General features: G+C 44.1%; 2 protein-coding genes across 6 annotated transcripts in view; both read left to right on the top strand.

Annotated features, from left to right (window-relative positions):
* LOC133441496 (alpha-actinin-4-like) overlaps window positions 1-17,903 on the top strand; it is a 59,713-nt gene extending 41,810 nt beyond the window's left edge. The window contains exons 8-21 of one of the 4 annotated variants that reach the window (XM_061718847.1): window positions 1,529-1,614; window positions 2,990-3,082; window positions 3,164-3,394; window positions 4,708-4,855; window positions 5,483-5,633; window positions 6,759-6,867; window positions 6,977-7,117; window positions 7,207-7,389; window positions 8,171-8,305; window positions 8,389-8,568; window positions 9,693-9,839; window positions 13,819-13,884; window positions 15,343-15,501; window positions 17,708-17,903. In XM_061718847.1, the coding sequence (XP_061574831.1) occupies window positions 1,529-1,614; window positions 2,990-3,082; window positions 3,164-3,394; window positions 4,708-4,855; window positions 5,483-5,633; window positions 6,759-6,867; window positions 6,977-7,117; window positions 7,207-7,389; window positions 8,171-8,305; window positions 8,389-8,568; window positions 9,693-9,839; window positions 13,819-13,884; window positions 15,343-15,501; window positions 17,708-17,866 (1,988 nt within the window). In that variant the 3' untranslated portion in view covers window positions 17,867-17,903. Of the gene's footprint in view, window positions 1-1,528; window positions 1,615-2,989; window positions 3,083-3,163; window positions 3,395-4,707; window positions 4,856-5,482; window positions 5,634-6,758; window positions 6,868-6,976; window positions 7,118-7,206; window positions 7,390-8,170; window positions 8,306-8,388; window positions 8,569-9,692; window positions 9,840-12,292; window positions 12,371-13,818; window positions 14,100-15,342; window positions 15,502-17,707 lie in introns of those variants that run through there. The other 3 variants (XM_061718845.1, XM_061718844.1, XM_061718846.1) reach the window with 3 other exon arrangements.
* Window positions 17,904-20,960: 3,057 nt separating this feature from the next.
* Window positions 20,961-26,950, top strand: part of LOC133442245 (SPARC-related modular calcium-binding protein 1-like) — a 30,514-nt gene continuing 24,524 nt past the window's right edge. For both annotated transcript variants that reach the window (XM_061720204.1, XM_061720203.1), the window contains exon 1: window positions 20,961-21,087. In XM_061720204.1, coding sequence (XP_061576188.1) covers window positions 20,971-21,087 — 117 coding nt within the window. In that variant the 5' untranslated portion in view covers window positions 20,961-20,970. The remainder of the gene's footprint in view (window positions 21,088-26,950) is intronic.

The following is a 26,950-nucleotide window of genomic DNA, read 5'->3' as shown; positions in this document are numbered from 1 at the left end:
TCTGTCTTAATCTTGGTTGACCAAAACGAGACGAAATGTTCTAACAAAGATCCTAAATGTCCATGTTTTCAGTAGTTTCCTCTGGTTTAGTTCTGCTGGGTGACGTTAGTCCTCAATCCCAGTCGCTGCAGCGGGGAATCAGATCCAGAAGATGCAGCTGCAGAGTTAGAGGCTGATGACGTTAACGCAGAGCTCTAGGTTCACGTTAATTACAAACAAAGTTACATAGAGAAACGCGGGGATCTGCTCTGGGGCTGGAGAAGAAGAAGAAGAACCATCTTTGGATACACTTTCATACATAGACGTGGAAAAGAAAACCCAATGTGTCGTCGAAAAAGACGGGGAGAAATGTGGAAAAATAAATGTTGTAAACTCAAATGAGAGTTTTCTGTATCTGGAATGAAGGTATTCTTGAGTCTATAAGGTAACGTTAATATAATAATATGATAACCTTGTTTGAATTATAAAATGGGTTTGGCTAAATACAATCTTTGACTAAAACTAGACTAAAATGCTCAGACTTTTAGTCAACTGAAACTTGACACGACTAAAAGGAGAATGAACGTGACTAAAACTAATAAAAAATAAAACGATAGCTTGACCCAAAGACTAGACTCAAACTAAAATTGAAACAGTCTGACAAAAACAACACTAGACGGGTCTCCAGATCTGAGCTGCATGAAGCTGCACAGGTGTGGAGATTAACTTTTAGGATTCAGGCGCCACAAATCAGTTCTTTTATTTAAATAAAGCAAACAGTCGTACAATATCATCGTTATTTGCATTATATTTGTTTAATGTATCAAACTTAACCTCAAATTCCCGCCATAAACTTAAATTTGAATAAATAATCGTGACTGAGCTGCTCAAATAAACCCGGCGTGACCTTGATTTTACGTTAATAAATAACAAACCTGATGAAGAAATCTGTCATGAGGAGTCGGAAGAGTTTCTCACCTTTTCTTCACCGGTTCCGCGTCCTGCACGTGCTCCTCGCCCCATTTTGGTTTTATTTGTCCTGGTTAATATTTCTCCCTGGTCCCGACCCGCTCTCGTGTCCTGGAGGTCTTGAGAAACCGAGCGTGTTTTTTAATGTCCACCTTAAATCAGGGAGGCCAGATGTGCCGCTTCCACCAGCACCGGTCCGCTTCCACCAGCACCGGTCCGCTTCCACCAGCACCGGTCCGCTTCCAGCTGCAGAGCAGGTTGTCCCGGGTTTTGAATCTCGGAGTGACCTGGTAACTCGGACCGCAGAGGCGACAGAACCTCGTCTCTCAGACCCGTCGAGCTTCTTGGCTCGGGTCCCGACCGTGACCTGCGTGTCCAGCGTCCCTCACCTCACCTTTCCAGAGCAGCAGGACGAGCCTGAAGCCGAGCGCCTGAACGAGGGAGTCTCCTTCTCCTCCTCCTCCTCCTCCTCTTCCTCGCTCTCGGGAGCTGGAACCGAACAGCTTTGGCTTCACCCTGTCCTGTTTTCCCTTTCTCTCTCTCTCTCTCTCTCTGTCTCCGCTCTGCTGGGTGATGCTAGACATCGTGGGCACGCTGCGGCCGGACGAGAAGGCCATAATGACCTATGTCTCCTGCTTCTATCACGCCTTCTCTGGCGCCCAGAAGGTGAGCTCCTCACGCTTCACTCCAAACAACAACAACAGACCAGCAGAGTTCCCATCAGAGACAGAGACAGATCTAAACCAGACCGGTACCAGGAGACGGGTTGTTTCCAGAGGCATGATGGGAACTCTGCTGAGCTACAAGTGCTTCTTTTTCGGGTCTTTTCGACCATCGGCGGCGTTTCTCCCGCCGCGGGGAAACGGCGCCGATGTCTCCAGTTTCTCTTCAGCTATTAACAAACATGTAATTTTACATTTTGAACTGTTGTGTTGAGTCAGTGACGTTGACTGATGTAGAAACGGAGCATCTCTGTTATCGTGTAAAGGCCGTGTGTTGTTCTTGTCTTTATTCCAGCTGTACGGTAACGTAGCGTCCTAGAGACGTCCTGACTTGGACTCCGGCGCCACACGAACCCGTAACTAGACCGATTCCCAGGTTTTGGAGGGAAAAGCATGGAGTTTTAAAAACTAACCGCCTTCGGCAGCATGTTTTAAACCCTCATGTGACCTGATTGTGGTTTTTGCACCGTTTTTTTAATCTCGCGTGTCTAAAACTGCACACCGCTGGCGTGTGGTGTGAACAGACGGATCGTTTAGAGTGCACCGATGTAGGGAGTGAGAATCACTGATGGCACTTTTCCACTAGTACCTACTCGGCTCTAATCATCTCAACTCAGACTGGTTTCTTTTCCATAACAATTCAGCTCCTGGAGCAGAAGTAGGAGGTTGGAGTGAAGCTGCTGTGACGTATTTGATTGTGTGATTTAAACAACACTAAAGATGTAGAACCTGGAGGAGATGATAGATGTGCTGCTGGGTCTGTGGCTTGTGCTCGATATCAAGTTAAAAAATGAGAGTGAGAGAAGCTTCAAACGGCGACGCTTTTTAATTTTTTTTTAGTTTGTCTCGGCGCTGCAGAAAAATCAGCTGGAGCCGCGAGCAGCTATGAAGAGACAGAGCTCCTGGTAGATCTGGTCGTTCCTTATCGCCCGTCTAGATCCCTTTTTAATTCTCTCCTCAGCACCGGGTTTATGAACATCTGCACCTCAGAGTTGGATCATGAAACAGACTTTTGCTGCCATTGCTGGTCGAATAAAATGAACAAGAAGCTCCGTCAGAGTCGCTCTTTCACTGATGTCACATCCTGACTCAGACGTCTGACTCCAACCCCCCGACCAATCGGTGGCCTGTCAGCAGAATAGTTACAGAAAAGTATCTACTCGCCACGTTAGACCCCTAGTGGGAAAGAACCAAACTGAGGCGAGTCGGGCTGAGTAGGTACTAGTGGAAAAGCGCCATTATTTCTGCTCGGTTTGCGACTGATGTTGAGTTTGACCCGGTTGTCCGTGAGCGCTGCTCATCACGCTGTTCCCCGATAGGCCGAGACCGCCGCTAACCGGATCTGCAAAGTCCTGGCGGTCAACCAGGAGAACGAGCAGATGATGGAGGACTACGAGAAGCTGGCCAGCGACGTGAGTATGATGCGAGCATCCCCCCCCCCCACCTCCATCGCCGGTGCTCAGGGGCGTTACTCTTCCTCCTCTCGCCTGCAGCTGCTGGAGTGGATCCGGAGGACGATCCCCTGGCTGGAGAACCGGACCCAGGAGAAGACGGTGAACGACATGCAGGCCAAGCAGGAGGACTTCCGGGACTACCGCACGGTGCACAAGCCGCCCAAGGTGCAGGAGAAGTGCCAGCTGGAGATCAGCTTCAACACCCTGCAGACCAAGCTGCGGCTCAGCAACAGACCCGCCTTCATGCCGTCGGAGGGACGCATGGTGTCGGTACGGACGCAAACACTTTCTTTTTTTTTAACAATATCTTTATTGATTTTTTTTTTTAATTATTATTCACAAACAAGATATTATTATAAAGGACATTTTACAACAACTTTTGACTAAAGTTGCTTTCGTCAACGAAAATTATGACTAAATATCGTCGTCAACGAACCTTTACCACCTGAGGAAAACCAGATGAGACGCAACGGAAATACTGGTCATGTGACGATAACGATAATTAAACATGTAAACAATATCGTAGACGAATAAAAACGAAACTAAAATGTAGATTACAAAATAAAAACTGCTAAAATGTGTCTTCATTTTCGTTGACCAAAACGAGACGAAATGTTCTACCAAAGATCCTTAATGTCCATGTTTTCAGTAGTTTCCTCTGGTTTAGTTCTGCTGCTGGGTGACGTTTGTCCTCAATCCCAGTCGCTGCAGCGGGGAATCAGATCCAGAAGATGCAGCTGCAGAGTTAGAGGCTGATGCCGTTAACACAGAGCTCTAGGTTCACGTTATTAAAAACAAAGTTACATAGAGAAACGCAGGGATCTTCTCTGTGGCTGGAGAAGAAGAAGAAACACTTTCCTACATAGACGTGGAAAAGAAAACCCAATGTGTCGTCTAAAAAGAAAAAGACGGGAGAACTGTGGAAAAATAAATATGTTGTAAACTCAAATTAGAGTTTTCTGTACCTGGAATGAATGTATTCTTGAGTCTATAAGGTAACAATAATATAATAATAAGATAACCTTGTTTGAATTGTAAAATGGCTTTGGCTAAATACAATCTTTGACTAAAACTAGACTAAAATGCTCAGACTTTTAGTCGACTGAAACTTGACACGACTAAAAGGAGAATGAACGTGACTAAAACTATTAAAAACTGAAATGATAGCTTGACCCAAAGACTAGACTAAAACTAAATTTGAAACAAGCTGACAAAAACAACACTACTTTTGACTTAACAATCTTAACCCCCATCCATTCTCTCTTTACATCTCTCTTGTTATAAGATCCAAGATTAGTACAAAATAACATAAGACAGTATTGTAAGTACAGTCCAATGGTACCTCCATCAAATTAAAGATATACAAACAAAACTTACACTTTTGCTATCGCCCTCCAAGACCCTTCCTCCCGTAGAAACGCCCCTATATCTTCTTTTTTAATATATTGATTAAATGGCTTCTCGCGCTTTTTATTTCTATTCCAAAAATTTACCAAAAAAGGTATCGTCTGATTTGTTTGGGATGTTTTTTTTTGTAAAAATAGAAACAAATGTGACATGAGAATACTTTTCCTGTGCGGCAGGACATCAACGGGGCGTGGCACACCCTGGAGGGCGCGGAGAAGGGCTACGAGGAGTGGATCCTCAGCGAGATCCGCCGGCTGGAGCGGCTCGAGCACTTGGCTGAGAAGTTCCACCAGAAGGCTGCAATCCACGAGTCCTGGACCGACGGTGCGTTCAGGGACCGCTCGGAAACCAGCACGCCTCGCCCGCGTCGGCCCAAATCAATGCTGAATTGAGATTAAGAACAACAAAATAAAAAGATTGTTAAAAGCATCCCAGAAGTACTTGAACAAGATCTGGGACCTTGCTGTTGATATTTTGCTGCACGCAGTTCTTCTTGTTCTTCCTCTTGTTGTTGTTGTTCTTCTTCTTCTTGTACTTTTTCTTACTTGTTTTCTACTTTTTCATTTTTTCAATTGCCTCCGTTTTCTTATTCGTTTTCTTTGTCTTCTTTGTTTTCTCCTTTTTTGTTTTTTCTCCATCTTCTTCGTCTTTGTTTTCCTCGCCTTCGCTGTCTTCGTTTTCTCCTTCTTCTTCTTCTTTGTTTGTATTTGTTTTCTCCTTCGTATTCGGTTTTCTTCGTCTTCGTTTTCTTCTTCGTTTACTTTGTCTGTTTTTTTCTTCTTCTGTTTTCTTCATTTTCTCCTTTTGTTTTCCTCTTCGTCTTCTGTTTTCTTTGTTTCTTCGTTTTCTCCTTCCTTGTTTTTCTTGTTTTTTTTCTTCGTCTTCTTCTTTGTTTTCTTCTTCTTTGTCAGAGCGAGACTGGAGGTTGATCCCAGCCGTCTGTGTTTGCAGGTAAGGAGGCCATGCTGACCCAGAAGGACTACGAGACCTCCACCTTGTCGGAGGTGAAGGCGTTGCTACGGAAACACGAGGCCTTTGAGAGCGACCTGGCGGCGCACCAGGACCGAGTGGAGCAGATCGCCGCCATCGCACAGGAGCTCAAGTAAGAATGGAGTGAATATTGAATAGGGGTGTAACAATATATCGTGCCACGAAATTTCGCGATACAAAAACATCACGATACGTGTCGTGGAGGTGACAAACTGCATCGCGATATTGGGTTATTAATATTAATCTATTGTGTTGACTAGTAACGCGCATCCGACGCGCCTCGACCCATGGACCAAAATCTTATTCCGCTCAGAAGAAACTAGTACCGTTTTGGTCCCGATCACGGGACTCTTGCAGGGTTTTAAGCTCTGAACCTTTACTTATGTAAGGCTGGTGTAGAATTAAGCCTTACCTTATTCAATTAAACCTTTATAGTAGGATAAACACGGGGACAACTTCTGCTGAGTTCCAGTGTACTTTAATGTCCCTCAACAATGTAGGATTTTAGAACATCAACACAGCACCTAGTGCCGTACTGTGGCGTATCACTCCGCCCAATCTAAAACAGACTAATCACTACAGATTAACTGACTAGTGTCATTATAGTCCCTGATTTACCTCAGAATATAAAGAATATATTTATAAAATAATGAACCATGAATTACCAAAATAACCTTCTTAACAAAAATAAATCTCCTCTTACACTTATAAGGTGAGCATGAATCAATCTTTTTTATGATGTAAAATTGTATGTATTTATTTACTTTTATTTATTTATTTAATTTTAGTTGTTAAATTTCTGGAAAAGAAAAAAGTAAAATCATACATGAGAGAAACTATTCAGTTTGTGGCTAAATATTTGTACTTGTATGAAAGTGAAGATGCATAATGCAAACCTGACATTTACTTTTAGTTCAGTTTGTGGAAAATGGTTGGCCTGGATTTCTCTTTAAAACTTAAACAGTTATAAAGCATTACAAACTGTAACAATAGGGCAAATGCACAGTATTGTTTTGTATTTTGTGTCTTTCAAATAAAAGACAATTTTTTCCAGTCATATGTTCCTCATGCAAGGTTGTTGAAAAAAATACTGCTTTATTATCGTATCATATCGTTATCGTGACCTCAATATCGTGTATCGTACCGTATCGTGAGATTAGTGTATCGTTACACCCCTAATATTGAACAAAGACGAAGCAGAAGCAGCATATTGACCTTCCTGTTTCCTTTCTGCCAGCGAGCTCGACTACTACGACTCGGCCAGCGTCAACGCTCGCTGCCAGAAGATCTGCGACCAGTGGGACAGCCTCGGCACCCTCACCCAGAACCGCAAAGAGTCGCTGGAGGTTCGAGTCTTTCTTCTTCGTGTTCCTCAATAAAAGTATAAAAGGTTTCCAGCCCTAACCCCCCTCTCCCCCTCTCCTCCTCTCCTCCCTCCATCCCTGGTCCCGGCAGAGGACCGAGAAGCAGCTGGAGTCGATAGACGAGCTCTACCTGGAGTACGCCAAGAGAGCGGCGCCCTTCAACAACTGGATGGAGGGGGCCATGGAGGACCTGCAGGACATGTTCATCGTCCACAACATCGAGGAGATCCAGGTGAGCGGGAGCTGCCGGGTCGGGGGGCGGGGGGGAACGCCGCGGCGGCAGCATGAGCATCAGGGTGACCCGACCGCTTCCCTCGCCAGGGTCTGATCACGGCTCACGAGCAGTTCAAGTCCACGCTGGCCGAGGCCAACAAGGAGCGCGAGGCCATCCAGGCCATCCAGGCCGAGGTGCAGAAGATCGCCCAGAGCAACGGCATCAAGCTGAGTGGAGCCAACCCCTACACCACCATCACGCCCGCCAGCATCGACAGCAAGTGGGAGAAGGTACGGTGCTGCTCCGGCGTCTCTAGTCTGGTTTCTCCTGGTTCTTTTTCTTCATGTTCATCTTCTTGTCCTTCATGTCCTCCTTTTTTTATTTTCCTTCTTTTTGTTCATCTTCTTGTTCTTCATTTTCTTCTTCATTTCCTCCATGTTTTTCGTTTCCTTCTTTGTTCATCTTGTTCTTGATTTCCTTCTTCTTGTTCTTGATTTCCTTCTTGTTTGTTTCCTTCTTTTTGTTCATGTTCTTGTTCTTGTTCATTTCCTCCTTGTTCTTCCTTTCCTTCATGTCCTCCTTGTTCTTCATTTCCTTCATTTCCTCCTTGTTCTTCATTTCCTTCTTTGTTCATCTTGTTCTTGATTTCCTTCTTCTTGTTCTTGATTTCCTTCTTGTTTTTTGTTTCCTTCTTTTTGTTCATCTTCTTGTTCTTGTTAATTTCCTCCTTGTTCTTCATTTCCTCCTTAATTTCCTACTTTGTGTTCTTCATTTCCTCCTTCTTCATGTCCTTCTTTTTTGTTTCCTTCTTTGTTCATCGTCTTGTTAACTTCCTCCTTCTTCATTTCCTCGTTTTTCATTTCCTTCTTTAATCATCTTCTTGTTTTTGTTCTTGATTTCCTTCTTGTTATTAATTTCCTTGTTTTTTGTTCTTTTTGTTCATCTTCTTGTTCTTCATTTCCTTGTTCTTGATCTTTTTATTCATTTTCTTGGTTTTCATTTCCTCCTTATTCTTGTTCTTCGTCTTGTTGTTGTCGTTTCTAACTGTTGTCGTGGCGACGGCGTCCACAGGCGATGGCGATGGTGCCGCAGCGCGACAAAGCCCTGCAGGAGGAGCTGAACAAGCAGAACTCCAACGACACCCTGAGGGCCACGTTCGCCACGCAGGCCAACACGGTCGGCGCCTACATCCAGGCCAAGATGGAGGTAACGGATCGGACCCGCTTTTACACCACGACGTCGGTGGCGACTCAGTCCAGATTCACCAGAACCGTTGGTGTGTTTCCCAGGAAATCGGCAGGATATCCATCGAGATGAACGGCACGCTGGAGGACCAGCTGACCCAGCTGAGGGAGTACCAGAAGAGCATCATGTCCTACATGCCAGAGATCAACAAGCTGGAGGGATACCACCAGCTCATCCAGGAGGCGCTCATCTTCGACAACCAGTACACCTCCTACACCATGGAGGTACGTAGACGCCTGAGTAGAGCTGGGGATCCATTCAAATGTCAAGAATCGATTCCATTCTTAAGATTCAGAATCGATTATCACCATTTAATTCGATTCGATATTGATTTGGGTTAGTGTTGCCTGGATTATATGACTGTAAAATAACTATTGAAATAATAATTTCACAATAATTATTGTGAAATAACTAAGAAATAAATAACTCAAGTAGGCATTTCAATATTACGACGGAGTATTAGGGCCAAACTAAGACAAAAAAAATTGGAAATTACGAGAATAAAGTAATAATATAATGAGAATAAAGTCGTAATATTATGAGAATAAAGTCGTAATGTTGCGAGAATAAAGTCGTAATGTTGCGAGAATAAAGTCGTAATATTATGAGAATATAATTTATGAGAACTCTAACAGGAAGAGCTTCTTCTCCCTGTGTTAAAATGAGGAATATTGAGCATCTTGTGAAGTTATATTTATATATTTATAATATATTACGACTTTATTCTCGTAATATTATGACTTTATTCTCGTAATTTTACGAATTTATTCTCGTAATATTATGACTTTATTCTCGTAATTTTACGACTTTATTCTCATTATATTATGACTTTATTCTCGTAATTTCCAATTTTTTTTGTCTTAGTTTGGCCCTAATACTCCGCCATACAATATCAATTTAAAGTGCAAAAAAAGGAAGAAATTGCAACAGCTCAAGCAGTAAACAAATTATTTTAGCTTGTCTGATTTATTCTGTCACCAGACACACAGCTTGCCATGAAGCACCCGGCATTTTTCAGGTTTTCATGACAAACCGTGTCCGATAACAGAGAAACCAAACAAGCTATAGTAAATATAGATAATATGAACTTCATTGAACTAATATAACATTTAGACATTTAACATGTCCAGCATTTTCTCTAAAGAAAAGTTCATTTAGTTCAGGAGTTTTCAAAACTACTGGGACTACTGGGATTAAAGTTCACCAGGCAAAAATGTAATGATTAAAAAAAAATCGATCTTTAGGAATTAATATGAGAATCGATTTAGAATCAGAAAATCGATTTTTTCAACACAGGCCTACGCCTGAACGCCTCTTTAATCTTCCTCCGAACCCTCTCTAACTGCAGCACCTCCGCGTGGGCTGGGAGCAGCTGCTCACCACCATCGCCAGGACCATCAACGAGGTGGAGAACCAGATCCTGACGCGCGACGCCAAGGGCATCAGCCAGGAGCAGCTGTACGAGTACCGCGCCTCCTTCAACCACTTCGACAAGGTCAGGGGCCCCAGCTTCTTCCTCCTGTTCCTCGCCGTTGTTTCGCATTTACTGAGTCAGGTTCGGTTCCAGGGTCAGAGTTGTAGGCCACGCCCCCCAGATCACGCTAGAGTCTCAAGTCTCTCCTTCCCTGAAGACATTGGATTGTAGGTTGCCACGGGCGACCGCGTGTTCTGACGACGAGGCCCGTCTCTATGTAAATGTGTAACGTGACTGATTGACCTGTTTTTAGAGCTACAGCGTGGCAAAGAGAGGAGCCAGATGTGTGAGTACCCATCCTGATGTTTGACACGGGGGAGCACATGGTGGTGTTTTGTAGACCGGGGGGAGGGGACGGGGGGGAGCCACGTTTTTGGTGTGAGCAGGAGGCACTGAAGGAGGCGGGTCGTCCAGTCTGAGAATAAACTGTTGTTAAAGGTCATAAATGTAGTAAATGCAGTGTTTCTAAGGGAAAGGTTACTATTACCCCTTTTCCACCAAACCAGTTCCAGGGCTGGTTCTGGTTCACAACTCGTTCAACTTACGAACCAGCTGAGAACCGGTTTGTTTTGTTTTTTCATAGCTCAGGTGCTAAGGGGAGCCACGTCATTACGTCAGTCAGACCCCGTCCACACGTAGCCGGATATCTGCGGATATCTGCTAAACCGGAGATATTTTCCTCCGTTTTGACCTGTCATCCACACGAAAACGCAAATAAACGAAGGTTTAAAAAAACTCCGGGCAAAGTGAAGATTTTTGAAAACTCCGTTTATGTAGATGCGTGTGGACACACATAACCGGAGATTTGCGTTTTCGAACGTCACATTATGCGCCAAAACAACAACAAATCTGCTCTGACGTGCGCCTTTTGTTTACTACAGATGATCCAGCATCTGTTCTCCAAGCTATTTATTAAATAAATGGTCTCTGCTCTTGACCACCACTTACTGCGTTACACCGACACAGAGGCTCCGCCGTACCCTACACCGTAGAGCCCGCAGAGCCCGCAGAGCCGCAGAGCCCGCGGCTCCGCAGAGCCGCAGAGCCCGCAGAGCCGCGGAGCCGCGGAGCCGCGGAGGTGCAGCTTCCCCGGGAGCTGCAGATGATCTACAGGTTAGAATGCTTATGAATGTGGTCGAAAACGCAGATCTTCGGTTACGTGTGGATGCAATTTTTTTTATAAACGGAGGAGGGATATATTCGTTTTTAAAAATACCCGGCTACGTGTGGACGGGGTCTCAGTTACGCCGCTGTAAACGTCAGTTACGTTGCTGCAAACGTCAGTTACGTTGCTGCAAACGTCAGTTACGTCGCTGCAAACGTCAGTTACGCCGCTGCAAACGTGCATGCGTTTGCGTGAAAGTTGCAGCAACAACAAGGTATCTGCTCTAACAGGACTTGGTCCACGTAGCTCCTCCGTGGACACATCTCTAACAGACAGGTTGTCTCCTCCTCAGACCCATGATGCTTTGCTGCATCCAGATTCATTCTTATTTGAAAATGTCTCCGTCTCCCAGTCTTGCTATTGCCGTTAGTCTTAACTTAAGAGTTGGTGCTACCTTGGAACCCATTTTTCCGGCCTGGGACCAGTTCTTTGTCAGTAGAAACAGAAAGCCCAGTTCCAAACTCGGCACTGGCCCAGAACCAGCCCTGGAACTGGTTTGTTGGAAAAGGGGTATCAGATGAAGATATGAGATTTAAAAGGATGATTTAAGAGCAGTGGTTCTCAGCTGGTCAGTCCTGAATGACGAGCTGTGACCCGAACTGAGGAGAACGTACGGTGCATTTAAGTCTCTGATTGTACTTTTTATTCACACCTGAAACACAAGTGTTTCCACAAAGACTCAAATATTCACCTTTACCTGAGGCCGAGGCCCGCGACCCGCCACAGGACCCAATCTGTGTCTAAAGGCCGAATGACCAAGTTCTGGTGCTGGTGTTTGGTGTTTTTAGTAAATGTGTCTTAAATCTTCAAGTTTAACCTCTGAAAGTTTGATTTTTCTTCCTGGAATCGAAACAAAACCCGATTTTGGCTCGTTGCCGTTTTCATAACTGAAGCAGACGAGAAGAAAAAAACACCAACTTGTCCTTGTTCTGTGGTTTTTGTTGTTAAATCTGATCTGGACCGAGACGAGACCCCCATCATTCACCATCCCTCCATCATCAACCCCCAGCTGTGCTCACTGTCTCACATCTGTCTGTCTGTGTGATGCATTTCAAGCTGAATGAGATTCTTTTATTCGGCTGAATCAATGATTAATAATAAAGTTTAATGTTCTTTATTTAGAAATGTAGGTTTTGATGCATGTTTGGTGTCGACATCGTCTAAACATCCTTGAACGTCTGTCTGTCCCTCCATCCTCCACGTCCCCATCCTCCCCCGCATGCCGTGGATGTCGTGGCCTCCACCCCCCCTCACTGTGTCGGGTCCCCCTCATGACGCTGCTCTGTCGTTGGGCGCTTGGCGACCGCAGGACCACAGCGGCGCCCTGATGGCCGAGGAGTTCAAGGCCTGTCTGATCAGTCTGGGCTACGACGTGGAGAACGACAAGGTAGGAGCTCCGGGACGGAGGCGGAGCCGCTGCTCGCGGGGCCTCTGGGCAGGAGGGCGCCGGTCGCCGCCGGCAACGCCGAGCAGGGCAGTTTCATCCATCCAACCTCCGTGGTTTTATGAGAAATGAGTTTAATCAGCAGGAAGAAATGAAAAAAAATGAATGTGGTTCATATTTGGCTGCTTTCACCTTTACTGGTGCAGGAGAGCCGGGGGGGTTTTAACCGCTGTCCTTCAAGCTGATCACGTGATGTGACCTCGGCTATAAAATAACAGGTTAAAAAGAGTTTAAAACTTCAGTTTCAACGAAGGGCTTAGAAATATTGGAGAGGTCAGTTACATCTTGGCTTTGAAATGTTTAAATACACCCGAAACTGGCGTGTATGAGATGAGATGACGACATAATTTAGAGACTTTAGAAACCGGCAAGTCGACTTTTGAGGGAAGTTTGGATCCAAATCAGCGAGGAATCTGGTCCAAAGGCTTTATTTCAACGCAATATTTATTTATTTATGTATTTATTTGTTTATTAAGGATCCCCATTAGCTGGTGCCATAGCAGCCAGCTAGTCTTCCTGGGGTCCGCAACACATACAGTACAATCCCAATTAAAAAGCACACAAAACAAAAATCAAAACATAAAAGCCAAAACAATACATACAATAAATAACAGACAAACCCGTCATCTAAAACAAATTGAATCACAACACACCAAACAGATGAAATTACTGTCTTAAATAGAATTTAAGTTTCCTCTTAAAAATGGATTTACTGTAAATACAGCGGAGATTGAGGTAGATAATTCCAGAGACATTAACCTGTAGATAAAAGAACGTTGTTTTTGAACGAAGCAATACAAGCAAACCATTACTGGACCCTCTAGTGTTATGATGAATAGTATTAGTAAAAACAACTTGTTCAAACAAAAAAAACTGGAGTTTTACTACTAGTGACCAATTTAAACATTGCTAGTGTGTTGAAATATCCAACAAACTAGTTCAGAAACTGTCTTAATGTAGTAAAACACGGCTTTAAAACCTTTATTTGTCCTTTTGATTAACGTGAGAGGAATCTGTAAGGTATAAAACCGCTGCCGCGGCGCTGCTCCTGCTCCGAGGCTCCTGAGGAGTTCAGGCGGCTCGGCCCGTCAGCATGGAGGGTGTGGTGTCCCTGTGTGGTGTCCCTGTGTGTCCACCGGGGGTCTCTGTTGCTTCGTGCTGCTTCAGCTCTGCAGGTCTCGGCCCTCCAACCCGAGCGGCGCTCGCCGCCTCGTCTCAGCTTTTACGCTCCTGTGGGACTTTCCCAGTTAACTGTTTGTGCTCTTGTCTCTTTCACCTCCCCGAACATCCTCACTCACATCCTCCCACTCTTGTTCCTGTCCCTCCTTTTTCTCTGTCCATCTTTTTTAATTTACTCATCCTTCCACCCCGACCCCCCCTCCGGCCAACAGAAGCGCTCCGGACAGATGGTCTCTGATGATTTCCGGGCCCTGCTCATTGCTACAGGAAACAGTCTGGTACTGCTGCTGACACGATGCTCTCCGGGTGTCTGCAGCTCCGTCAGCGGGACCCCAAGCCCTAAATCCCCCTCCACATTTTTAATAGAAAACCTGCTAACATCTGCTTTAATCTGGTTCCTACTTTTAAACCCCGTCTCCCTGCGACCCGGCGCCTGCAGACACCCGAGACAGATGTCTCCGTGACCCTCTTCCTGCTCGTCTAACCCTGCGTTCACACTGAAAGCGTCAGCATCTCGCTGTTTGGAGCGTTCACACTGAAAGCTTCATGTACTGTCGACGCCTGCAGTGGGCGGGGCTAAAGCTGCAGTGGGCGGGGCTAAAGCTGCAGTGGGCGGGGCTGAAGAAGTGGAGGGAACAGTGGGAACAGCCTACACATATAGCGTACACATCTTCAGTTTCCTATTTCACCATAGATTACACTTTGGGACGACTTCTTTATATTTTAACGTTATTTCCGCGTAGATAAGAGTGAGTTTGATGCTCCTTAACAAGTTTGGTCCGCGGATCAACATCAACCGCCAGAGCCCGGTGAACCATAAATCCGCCTAGGCTGTCACAGCAACGCAGAGCCGACGGCGTAGGGTTCGCGGCGACGCACACCGTACTGCGACCCTACGCCGTCGATTTAACGCAGAACCATAATCCAGGCGAAGCTGCAGTCTGTCTGCGCTGATCACTGACACACCGGGTCGGAGCGGATTTGGTCATGATGTTTAACCTGTGTTTTGTGATTAATAAGCACGGGTTTTAATTATTTTTCGTTGGATCAATGTAGCAAATAAAATAGTTCGGACCATCCAGCTCCTCAACCATCAGATATGTGTTTCACGTGATCAGTTCAGGTAAAAACGGCAGTCAAATCAGCAAAAATGTCAGTTTGCTGGATGAAATATATTAATTCCTGATAAAATAAGTTTGTTAGTACACGGCTCTGCTCATGTACGCATGTGAATGAGTGTAAGTTTGTGAGTACATGAAAGTACAATTTGCATCGAGGGTTCTCGCTTCGGGAATCCCGGTCTGTGATTGGACGCTGCCTCGGCGTCGCCGCTGCTCATTTGCATAAAGTTCAGATTTTTCAATTTCAAATTGACGCGCTGCTCCCGCCGCTTCTCGACGCGCGTTTTCATAAACAATGAATGGCAGCCGGCTGCCTATGACGCCCGTGACGCTTTCAGTGTGAACGCAGGGTAACGCTCCTCCGTCACTTTAGTGCTCACCGCTCTCCGACTACTAAAACTGTCACTTCTCACCTGCGTCCTCTGAATTAAACGTTTGTCCTCTCTGCCATCTGTCCGTCTGCATCATCTTAGTGCTCATGGCATCTGTGTGGGATGTAAAACGCCAGGATTGCCGCGTTTTGATGGCCATCCTGGCGTTTTTGGGTCAGCGTGTGTCTGAGTCCGAGGCGCCATCCCCCCCCCCGGTTAACCCTCCGCTCTCATCTGTTGTCAGGGCGACACTGAATTTGCTCGCATCATGGGCATCGTGGACCCCAACGGCACCGGCGCCGTCACCTTCCAGGCCTTCATCGACTACATGTCGAAGGAAACGACCGACACGGACACCGCGGACCAGGTCATCGCCTCCTTCAAGATCCTGGCCGGTGACAAGGTGAGTGTTCGTCTGTGTGGCGTTCCGACTGAGCTGAGCTGGTTTTTATACAATCGTGTGAAGCTGAAAGGGTTTTTGGTTCTGAGCATCTGCTGCTACGGTTCTGGTCCGGATCCATCTGCAGCTGGCAGACTTTAACTAACCGGGCCTGAAAGAAACAAGCAGATATTTTAAGTGTTTGACCAGAGGTGGGATACTGTTGGCTGGACGCCTCCCTCCTTTTACTGTTAACCCGTGTGGCTTCTTTACAACCGTAGAGGAAAAAACAAACATCAAATCTGCTCTCGGTGTTCGTTCAGCTGTTTCTTATTTCGTCGAACAAAAACAAGTCTGTTATGAGACAAAAGAGGTTGAAGGTTCAGGGAGAGAGGAAAGTTTGATTAATGGCTTCTAGACCTCAACCGGATGCTGAGCTTGGCTGGTTGCCTGGCAACGTGCACCTAAATCAGGTGTTTCTTCAAAGTACAGATGAAATGGATAAAAAAAAAAAGTACAAAATATATCATTAAAAAATATATACCGTATATACAGAAGAAGAAAAATAGGTATGAGATATTATAAATACAGTGCAAAAACAGGTAGGATATGTATGGATGAAAACAGTGTAATTGCGTTGAATGAGGGATGGGGAAGGTAAATATAATAATAAATTATTGAGGTAAAAATAGAAAGAAAATGCACATCTTTGTTATTGTCTGTTTACTACTGATTGTAGAGGGTTCTGAGACAAGGAGATGTAATGTATTTTATTTATACAGCAGTTTCCAACAGCCTTTCTGTGTGCCAAAGTGCTCTATAGCTAAGTTATAGATAAATAAGAAAATCAAAAACAATTAAATAGGCTTTTGATATCTGTGTTTTTACCATTTTGTTATTGCCCAAAAATACCAATAAAAAGATTATAAAAAACACAAAAAAAAACAATGAAATACAACAAAATCTAAGATAAGTGTAATCACACTACTGGGTGTTAAAATCCATCTTTAATAGGTTTTTAGCTAGATTTAAAAATGCCCAGTTTATGTTTGCACCTCCAGCAACAGTTGATCAGTCGACCTCAGCCCTCTACCGGGGTTACGGACGGTTAGAAGCTTGGATAAATACGAGGGTGCGAGGCCGTTAAGAGCTTTAAAAATCAAAAGTTTAAAATCAATTCTATAAAGGACGGGAGGCCGATGAAGGGAGTTAAGGACAGGAGTGACGTGCACACGTCTGTTAGTGCTGGTTAAAAGACGGCAGCAGCATTTTGCACCAGTTGTAGACGACTAGGAGACTCCTACATGAAGTTGCAGTAGTCCAACCGTGAGATAATTGAGATGTTGGACCTTCAATCTGGTCTGAAGAAGCAGGACGACGGTTCAACCCTGATGGATTTAGGATTTTAGGTTGGGTGAAGATAGGTGACCCAAACGGAGCAGACGGAGGATTCTGGCGTTGGGTCGCTTTTGACGTTTCCAAACTCCTGATTGGACCCAGTGGACTGAGTTTATGAAGTTTAATGCTGAAAAGTTTTTAGTGATGCACCGATTGTTCAGTAACCGAAATTGTTCGGCCGAAAATGGCAAAAAAACCACTTTTGGTGTTCGGTGGAATAAGTGGGAAAAAAACCGAACAATTAATAACTGCGTTGTAATATAAGGAGCAGACGGAGGATTCTGGCGTTGGGTCGCTTTTGACGTTTCCAAACTCCTGATTGGACCCAGTGGACTGAGTTTATGAAGTTTAATGCTGAAAAGTTTTTAGTGATGCACCGATTGTTCGGTAACCGAAATTGTTCGGCCGAAAATGGTAAAAAAAAACACTTTTGGTGTTCGGTGGAATAAGTGGGAAAAAAACCGAACAATTAATAACGGTGTTGTAATATAAGGAAATGGACTGGCCGCTCCCGTAACGGTTGCGCACCACAAACATAAATCGTTGGCCAGCCAAAAAGTAACCACATAAGAATTTTACCTTCAGGAGGTGGAACCAAAACAACATAATGCTGGGAAATGTTCAGTTTTTTATGTTCAATAAATATTTTCTACCTTGTAATTTTGTAAAAGATTTTTTTCTTTGAAAAGCATGCCTAAATCAAATTTATTTGATTTATGCAATGGTGAAAAAATTGTCAAAATAAATGGAAAGTGTTTATTATTATTTTCGGTTTCGGCCACAAATGTTCATTTCGGTGCATCACTAAAAGTTTTGTCTGTTTTTCCCTCAGAACTTCATCACGGCCGAGGAGCTGAGGAGGGAGCTCCCCCCCGACCAGGCGGAGTACTGCATCGCCCGCATGGCGCCGTACGCGGGGCCCGACGGCGTCGCCGGGGCCCTGGACTACATGTCCTTCTCCACCGCCCTGTACGGAGAGAGCGACCTGTAGAGGAGGACGAGGGTGGGGGGGTGGCGGGCGGGTGGGGGGGACAGAGAGGGGTGGGGGGGGCGGTGCCCCTAAACGTGCCGGTTCAGATCCACCAGAATATTTTTAGGGCTCTGAGCTTGTTGATTGAACTGTAGTTCGGTTCAGGCGAACGGGGGCAGCCGGGGGGGTCGGGGTCCGGGGGTCCTCAGCTTCACCCTCTCTGCCTTTCACGGGGTCAAACGGGGGGCGGGGGGGCATATAAACAAGCTAATCTGATACTTATGCTAATTTTGTTTATTTTATGATGAGTTTTTTTTCTCTTGGCGGGTGGGGGGGCGGGTGTGGGCTTTTAGAGGGGGGTGTCAATCAAACACAGATAATATTTACCCATAATCCCCCACGCTGCTGGGTGAGGTGACCCGTCTAACCTCAGCTCTCACCCTCCTACCATCTTTATTCCTCTTTTTGTTTCCGTCTATCTTCTGGAGCAGGTGGGCGGGGCTCAGCGCTGTACATAATTCTTTTTCAGTGCGAGAAACTAAGACACACACATACACACACACATGCGCCCAGAGTCCCGGTCACTGAGAGAAATCAAGCGGGCTTTCCAGTGAGCAAAGTAGAGCGACATTTATTATGAAAGATAAAATAAAAAGAATGACTTAATAAAGTCAGACATTTAAGAGCCAGTAAAAGCAGCCGGCGACTCACGCAGAGCAGTTTCGGCGGTGGATAGGTTTGAAGCTTCCAGGTGTTTTATTTTGTTTTATTTTTTAATTCTTTCTTTTCTAACTATTACGAGGGAATTACTCATTGGATGAGCTGGTTTCCATGACGACGGAGTAATCAGAGCCTTTATCTACCGTTCTGTCGTCGGGGTCATCCACAGAATCGGAGCGTTTACGTGACGGGTAAGACGGCATTAGTTTGTTTTATTGACGTATAACAGAGAAAGGTATCAGGGTCACGCGGGCGTTTGATTGGCTGGCTGAGTTAAAGGTCTTACTGCAGTTTTATTTCGGGTCGCCATGGCAACTGTGCTGTGGATGATGCCTGCTGGTGGCTACAGTCCTGTCCCTCTCTCCCCCTCTCTCTTACTCCCCTCATTTGTCCCTGAAGAGAATGAAAACTTCCCCGTTTGAAAGGAAGGATGGAGGAGAGGTTGGAGCGTTTATATGTAAACATTCTGTGATGTGAAAAATGCAGAAAATTTAAATTCAGTATGTTGGAAAAGAAGAAGAAAAACTATGCAATCGTGCTGTGGTCGGTCTCCGAGTCGCAGGGAATCGATCGGGTCCCCTCTCTGAGAAGGTTTCAAATTAATTGGAGGATAATTGTTTTTCTTTTCCATGTTTGCTGTTTAACGGGGGAGGAAGGGAGGAGGGGACGGATGCAGGAGGAAGTGAGAAGAAAAGTCTTGGACCAAAAGCTTGTTTCTTTTTTTCCTTTTTTTGCTTTTTTTTTCTCCTGTGAGGTTGGAAAGAAATGAACTCTGGAACTGTTTTCTTTTCTTTTTTCTTTTGTACTCTTTAATATCAAACCTTATCTGCTGTACTGGAAACTGCAACGCCTTCTGTCTGAGTGAGTTTCACAAAGATCACATAAAAGTTTCCTTACAAAACTCCCCGATTGTCTCGACCTTTCTTTCTACTCCAACATGCAAAACTACTTTCTCCTCTTTTTTGTGGGTTTTTTTTTTTTTTTTGGCCACATTTGATCAATTTAAAACATCCAGTATTTTTAAAAGAAGTACAGTTTATTGAATCACAGTGAAGCACATCCTTCAACGTTAATGCCCTTTATAATGGGATTAATGAACTTGTTCCAGCTGCTCCTGCAGCGAGACCTTCTCGTTTAAATGGTGAATCAGGACCATTTGTGGGTTGCTCCAGCTTTATGAGGAATTACCGTGGGCTCCGGGGAAATAATGCTGCGGTTCCGTCCTGCGTGCCAGGAGCGCGGGAGGTGCAGATGTTCAGGTGGCGCGCGTCCCAACCTGCCGTCGAGGCCGCCGGATGAAAATATGACCACTTTTACACAAGTTAATTGGCTCCATTTATCAGCTGGCAGAAGATGGCCAAGATACGGCAGAGGGGTGCCATTAACCGGGGCCAGATCCATCTTCTCCGCTTCAACAACAAATATAAGATTTCAGAAGAGAGTTTCATTCTGGAGGAGATTGGTGCAGGGTGACACTTTTCACCGTTACACCGACAGGTTATAAATTACAATAAGGTGTTGCACTGAAAGTGGTTTAGATTAGATTAGATTCAACTTTGTCATTACACAAGTAAATGCAGTTTGGCATCCAATCAGGGCTGCATCGGAACGTATTATAGTAAATACAGTAAATACAGATTATAAATTAAATAATGCAGAGATATAAACAACCTGAGGTTGCTAAACTAGCGCAAATATTAGTGCATATTCTGTGCCAGAATATGCACTGAAGCCCGCGATGGCACAGAAGTCTGATGTGGAAGCATAAACGACTCCTGGTGCACCTTTAAACTATATATAATATACTGCTGTTTTAGTTTTTTAGATATGTTAAATGTAAGATTAAACTTTTTTTTTTTAAGATGAAACGTTTTCTCACTTTGCAGCATGGTTTTTATGGTCTGCAAATAATTAGCTTTAGTTTTTTTTGGTTACATGTATACCATTATCAACTCAGAATAGAGCGACTTGGAGTTTGTTTTGCCACATAAAGCTTCTTTTTATTTAATTTAATTGTTTTTTTTATTTATTGGGGTATATGTCAAGCACCTCGTGCTGTGGGTCGATTAACGTTGCGGTTTCTCCCCCCAAAAAGCTGCTCTGAATGTAAAAACTGACTATAAAGTAGAAAAATGCGCAAAACAAATAAATGAACGCACGCACGCCATTTGGTTTCACTTTTTGGAGCACTGGAGCGGAAATGGGCTGAGCGCCGCAGCGCGGAGGGTCTCAAGGCTGATTTATGGTTCCGCGTTACACCAACGCAGAACCTACGGCGTAGGTCTCCGCGTATCCTACGCCGTATCCTGCAGCGTCGATTTAACGCGGAACCATAAATCAGGCTGAAACGCCGCCCTGCCCCGGACCGCCGCGCTGCTGCTGCTGTTTACGGTCCTCACGCATGGATGTATTATTTAACCCTCACGTCGGTCTCGGGTCCGAGCGCGATGCTCGTGCTCGTCCTGGTCCTGGTCCTGGTTCTGCTGTCGGAGTCGGTCCCGGTCCAGAGCGGCCGCAAAACGGTGAGTCCCGCCGAACCCCCGGTGGCCCCGGGGACCATGACGCGACCGCAGGTGTAGCGCGCACAGGTGACTCTAAACCTTTATTTACAGACTTTAAAACTGTTAACATGAATCCTCAGTTAAGGTTTTCTCACAAAAATATAAACAAGCAAAAAAAAAATGCTATTTTGAGATGAAACGACCTTAAAATCAAGAAAAATACCGAAGTTGTGCAACAAAAGTGGAAAGAAAAGCGTCTATGCGTCTCATGCGTCCTCGCCTCCTCTCCTTGACTCCTCTCCTATAGTATTTACAGTCATTTCCTGAATCCTTATGGTCCTGTGAGTATTCCAGTTTTTGTATTTTGTGTGTCTGTTGTTTCTAGATGACACATGGATAAAAGATAGTAGCCTATATCATTTAGGCGAAAATTGTGTAAAAATGTGTGTTTATAGTTTAAAGAGCTGCAGTGACCTCTATGTTGGTCAGAAAGATTCAGATTCAGAAAACTATTCATCCCCGAGGGGCAATTGCAGGACAACTGAGCAGCAAGACGTTGGAAATCTCAAATAGAACAAGAATGAAGTAGAATAAAAATGAACAGGGCATGTCTCAGATTCACATGAATGAATGCTTTAAAAGTCCCCTTTAAAATGCAAAGACAATATTGTGAAACATTGACAGATATCATGTACATGAGTCTAAACCAGGATAAGCAGCAGCATCTAAAATGTAATTTTCTGAAGGCGGTGGGTGATTTAATGAGCTGATGATACAGCTGCCACTCAGGAAGGTTATCATACCAGAATATCATCTACAGACATGGATCTTTTCAAAAATTAGAAGCAAGTTTTGTCACCTTGAGTGGTAGCTATATATCTGGTCCATGGACTAATATCCTTCCCTCCAGATGGCTCCACTGCTGGTCTTCAGTCCACATGCTGAAGTGTCCTTGGGCAAGACACGAACCCCTGAATGTCTCTGGTGCGTTCAGGGGTCTGTGCATGGGTGCAGATCCCGGGGGGGACGGGGGGGACATGTCCCCCCCAATTTCTGAAAAACATCAGTTGTCCCCCCCAATAAAAATACCCTAAATTATTTAAAATTGAACACATGTATTTTCAGACTTAAAGGTTGAATATGTAGAATATTTATGAAAAATATATTTCTAAAAAAATAATACATCCACGGTGCATTTTGAGGTGTACAGAATGAAAGTATTGCTACTCCATACATTTTTTTTTTTTTTTAGTCTGAATTAATATTTTTAAAATTTTTGACGGGCTCGACAATGACTTTTTGTCAACGTTCTGTTTACATTCGTAACTGCCCGTAGCCAACATGTGGCTCACTTCTCCGCTGTTTTCCTGCCTCTTCCCGGTCGTATGCGTCTGTTTTCAACGAAGCCTTTTCAATAAACAATTGGTGGATCAGCTACAGGTGGTGCAGTATTTCTTGGCGAGCCATTACCAATTTATGGCATGGTATGAATTGCATATTGGCAAAAAATTTAAATCACGTTGGTGTCCCCCCCAATCATGACATCGGATCTGCACCCCTGGGTCTGTGGTTGTGCGCAAAATGGAAAAAGACTTTATAGATCTAAGAGATGCTCAATGAATATGGGTTATAAAGTAAAAGTCATTATCTTAATACCAATGTATTCCTATTTAAGGGTCTCCAGGGTGTGCTTGATCCGGGACAGGTCCACTCAGACAGGCTGGGATCTGAACCAACAACCTTCTTGTTCGGACCCGCTACGTCACCGCGCTGGCCAACAAAGGAAAGGCTTTATAAATCCATACCTTTGAGGAGGGCGGTGACGAGTGTCCAACAGCAAGCTCTTTTCGTTTTAGACTAATTTAATATAATTTGTGACATAGCTGCTCTGTAATGGTTTTCTTGCAGCTGGTTCGCATCACTCCCGTCTGTGGATTCACGGGTTCGTGAAACTTTACTGGATTCTGATTTACAGTGTTGGGTTAACGCGCTATGATCCCTTTGGACGCCACCGATGGAGAAAAGTTTCCACAATAAATTTTTTGTTTATAGATCCTAAAACACTCCTCTCCCCTCAGGGTCCGTTTTAAAAAATTCAGACATCCTTCAAAATAGTTTTGCTGGGATTGATTTCCTGGAGAAGGAAAAATAAGTGGCTGAGCCTCTCGGATTTACGTGTTCTTGGATTAACTGTTGTTATTTTTTTATTCCCCTGTAAAACAGTTAAATGACATGCCATCAAGCAAGCGTACGGAGAAATTAGTTTTCATCGGGGTCCGGGCAAATTCACGTTTAAAATTGTTTTAATGACGTCACCCCGTCGGCTCTTTAGATCTCCTTACATCACCTGGGGATGAAATACAGAAAACCTGATCGATTCCAATAAATATCACAATGATGGTCTCTTCCGAGCTTTAAGTTTGCTTCCATCTGAAGATGCAGGATAAAAAGTTGAATTTCACATCACACTTACACATTTTGATTGACGTGAAACGGATCAAATCAGAATTAATCTAACAGCTTTGTCTGGAGAGAATTGGGCCAAATGTTCATGATAGTTGGATAAAATGACCTCAGACTAATTAATTTCACTTTCAGCTTTTCAAAAATCAGCAGTAACGGAGACGCGCCTGTTGCAGCGCCCCCTGCTGGACGGTTTGATTGATTGATTGATTGAAGAATTTATTAGAAGAATTGCATAGGATCAGGTACAGTTTCATGACAGTACAGATTGGCTGATACAAAGTCAACTAAAAGGCATTATTCCAAGAAAGCATTACACTTGTTTACATTGGAGACCTTCTTTTTTTTTTAACTCATATAACATTTAATGACATACAGGTAAGAAGCAGTACTTTGTAGGGAAGATTGTAAAAAAAAAAAGAAAAGGGGGGAATTACTGTTATTTTGCACCGAGAGAGACTAAAAAGGTGATGAGACAAATAGAATAAGCTAGGTAATACAAAACAAAAGCAGAAAAACAAAACAAAAACAACAAAACAATAGTCAGAAGGAACAGCGGGATGTGCAGTAGAGGCTTTGATTATTCCCAGTTACGAGTAGCAGCCTCCTGTAGGTGCTTTTTAGGGCAGACTTGAAGGAGATTAGGGATTTGCTCTCTTTTATGGCTGTCGGTAAGGAATTCCACATGTTGGTAGAATAGGATGCAAACGAATTTGAACCTTTCTTGGAGTTAACCCTGGGCTGAAAGTGATTTGTGGAGCTGCCTCTAGTGTTATGGTGGTGAACATCTTTTACATTTTGAAAGTATTTAGACAAGTACAAGGGTATTTTGGAGGTGTAATGTATCTTGTACACCAAAATCAATGCAAGAAACTGTACTCTGTCGGCTACCAGGAGCCATCCCACGCTGAGCATATGGTTTGCTGTTAGGTGAGCCCGAGATGGAAGATTGAGCAGAAGCCTTATCAGTTTGTTTTGAGCTGTCTGGAGCTCGGTTTTCAGAGCCTTAGTGGCGTCACGGTACCAGACATGAACTCCATGATCAAAGTGAGGTTGAATGAGTGCCCTTGCCAAAATCTTCAGTGTGTCTCTACCAACTAGAGGGGCGATCCTATACAAGAATCGGGTTCGTTGGTTGACTTTTTTGACTACCCTAGCAGTCATTTTTTCACTGGAGGTTGAGGTTTGTTTGTTGAGGTTTTTCTGTCAATTCAGTCCACCAGCATCGTGAGTGAATCTCTGGAGGTTCATGTTCACTCTTATGACCCCTAAAACCACAGACAAGGAAAAAGGTCAAATGAATCCAAATCTTCAAGTCCTGAACTAAATTAGTATCTAAAAATAAAATAAATAAATAGCTTTGGATCCCAGATGTCAGCTTTTTAGGGAGTAGGGTATCTGTGAATGTTTTAATTAATTAATATCTCTTTGGGGATAAATAAAGCATCTAATTGAATATGCTGCAGTAAATAGCTCTGAGGTAGCTTTTTAATTTTATTAAATTAAACTTTATTTAATTTAATAAACTTTATTATTTCTCCTTTAAAAATGGGGATGTGCTTTTGTGTTTGCAGACGTGAAATAAATTGCGGTACAAATCTTTTGAGTATGTTTGTCAAGCACGGGACTAATTTGTGTTCCCACCTGCGGCAGACATCAGGTTACGGCTGGCTCAGTTTTTAAACTAAAGGAGATCTTTTGCAGTGACACGACACCTAAAGACGGTTGTTTCGTACAGTATAAGCGTCAACATTTGGACAGACGAGTCTGCAAGTGTCTGAGTTTGTTCAGAAAAACTTTACTGGACAGGAAAATACACTTAGCACTGGCAGCGGCGTGTCCCCTGAGTGGGTCTCTGGGAAATGTGACATGGAGCTGTATTTTCAGTTGTTGTGACCCACGGCAGCTCCGGTGGAGGCCGGCCAGCCGGACGTCCTTCAACTCTGCTGCAGCTCCTGGAAGTGAAGCTGAAGTTTGTTTTAATTAGTCTCCAAGACTTTGTTGTGAAGTTTTACTTCACTTTCAGCAGCTGCAGCAGAAGCCATCTGTCCTCCTATCGGACGCTTTTATCGTCGCTGTACAGTCGGTTTGAATTAGAGAGATTAGATTTACTCTGCAGAAGGAGATTTACCTGCCGAGTTCGAGGCACTTCTCCTAAAACAAATATTTTCTACAAGACCATAAAGTTGAATTTCTCAGGCACATTTATTTTTGTCAGGGGGACAAAAGCTGAAATGATTTGTTGAATTTAAAGCAGCACTATGTAACTTTTCCCCCTTAATATCATATTTCCAGAGTCATTGTGATGGTACATCAACTTCCAACAGGTTTAATGAACCTCTGTCATGGTCTGAGGGAGTCTGTATCGCCTTCACTGGCACTATGTAACTTTGAGGAGCATGGTAGGAACCCTGCCACACTAAAAAACTACACATTTTTACGGCTTTGACTGCTTTACGGCATACGTCACTTCCCCCTCCTTCCCGATTCGTAGTCGAGACGAAAATGGGCGGGGCTTGGAGCACAGAGCTCCGCAGAAGCTGGTAACCCGTTGCTGCGTTATGGCTGCAGCAGCTCCACACAACAGACGTGGGGAAAAGATCGCTAATGGTTTAACTTTTCACCGCTTTCCTGCTTGAAGGCAGAACCACGGAGGCCAAGTATCTGAGATAACAAAGAGTCGTCGGCTCGGTTGGATCGCGGTTGTAACGACCAAACATAACCTTCCACAGTAAACCACAAACAAACACTCATAACGACCGGAGTCTGATCAAAACAAGGGTTTTATTCCCCACTTCTCCAGCTAAACGCAGTTGCTGGCCAGCTCTCTGCGGTGCGATTAACCCCAATCTTCAGATAAAACTAGTTTGTTGAGGAAAAAACATTAACTCTATTTGTAGCTACAGAGGAAAAAAATAATCTCACAAGGAAAACAAAAATATTGCTGACGCCTCGGAGCCTCTTCAGCATAATAGAGCAGTCAAAAAAGTAAGAGTAATACAAAAGATGTACTGTATGTTGTACTATTATACTAATTTATTGAAACACATGGTGAGTCAAACATTTACCAAAGCAGCTGCCAAACACTCCTAAACAAGGTAGCCTAAGACGTGGGTTGTCCAGTAAGTCCTAGGGATTTCATATGGATCCAAACCGTTAATAATCATTATTTTCTCCATATACCGCTCCCTGGCTTCCTTGTTTAAGGTGTCCCGGTAAATTCCAGTTCTTTCCAGCAGTTTAACATCTTTTTTTTGCATACCGTCTTGTCACTTGGTGAAACAGAAAAGTAGTTTTGAAAGTCCGTCCCGTCTTCTCTCATCAAAACAAATGCAAGCGACTGGGACAGGAGTTTTCCGGCAGTACGCGCTGGTGCTCATGGGAAACGTAGTGTTCTTTCTGGTAAAGCACTACCGATTTT

This window comes from Cololabis saira, chromosome 4 (assembly GCF_033807715.1).
Source record: "Cololabis saira isolate AMF1-May2022 chromosome 4, fColSai1.1, whole genome shotgun sequence".
Lineage (NCBI taxonomy): Eukaryota > Metazoa > Chordata > Actinopteri > Beloniformes > Belonidae > Cololabis > Cololabis saira.
The sequence above is the reverse complement of the archived record's forward strand: the minus strand, read 5'-3'. Positions and strand labels throughout refer to the sequence as shown.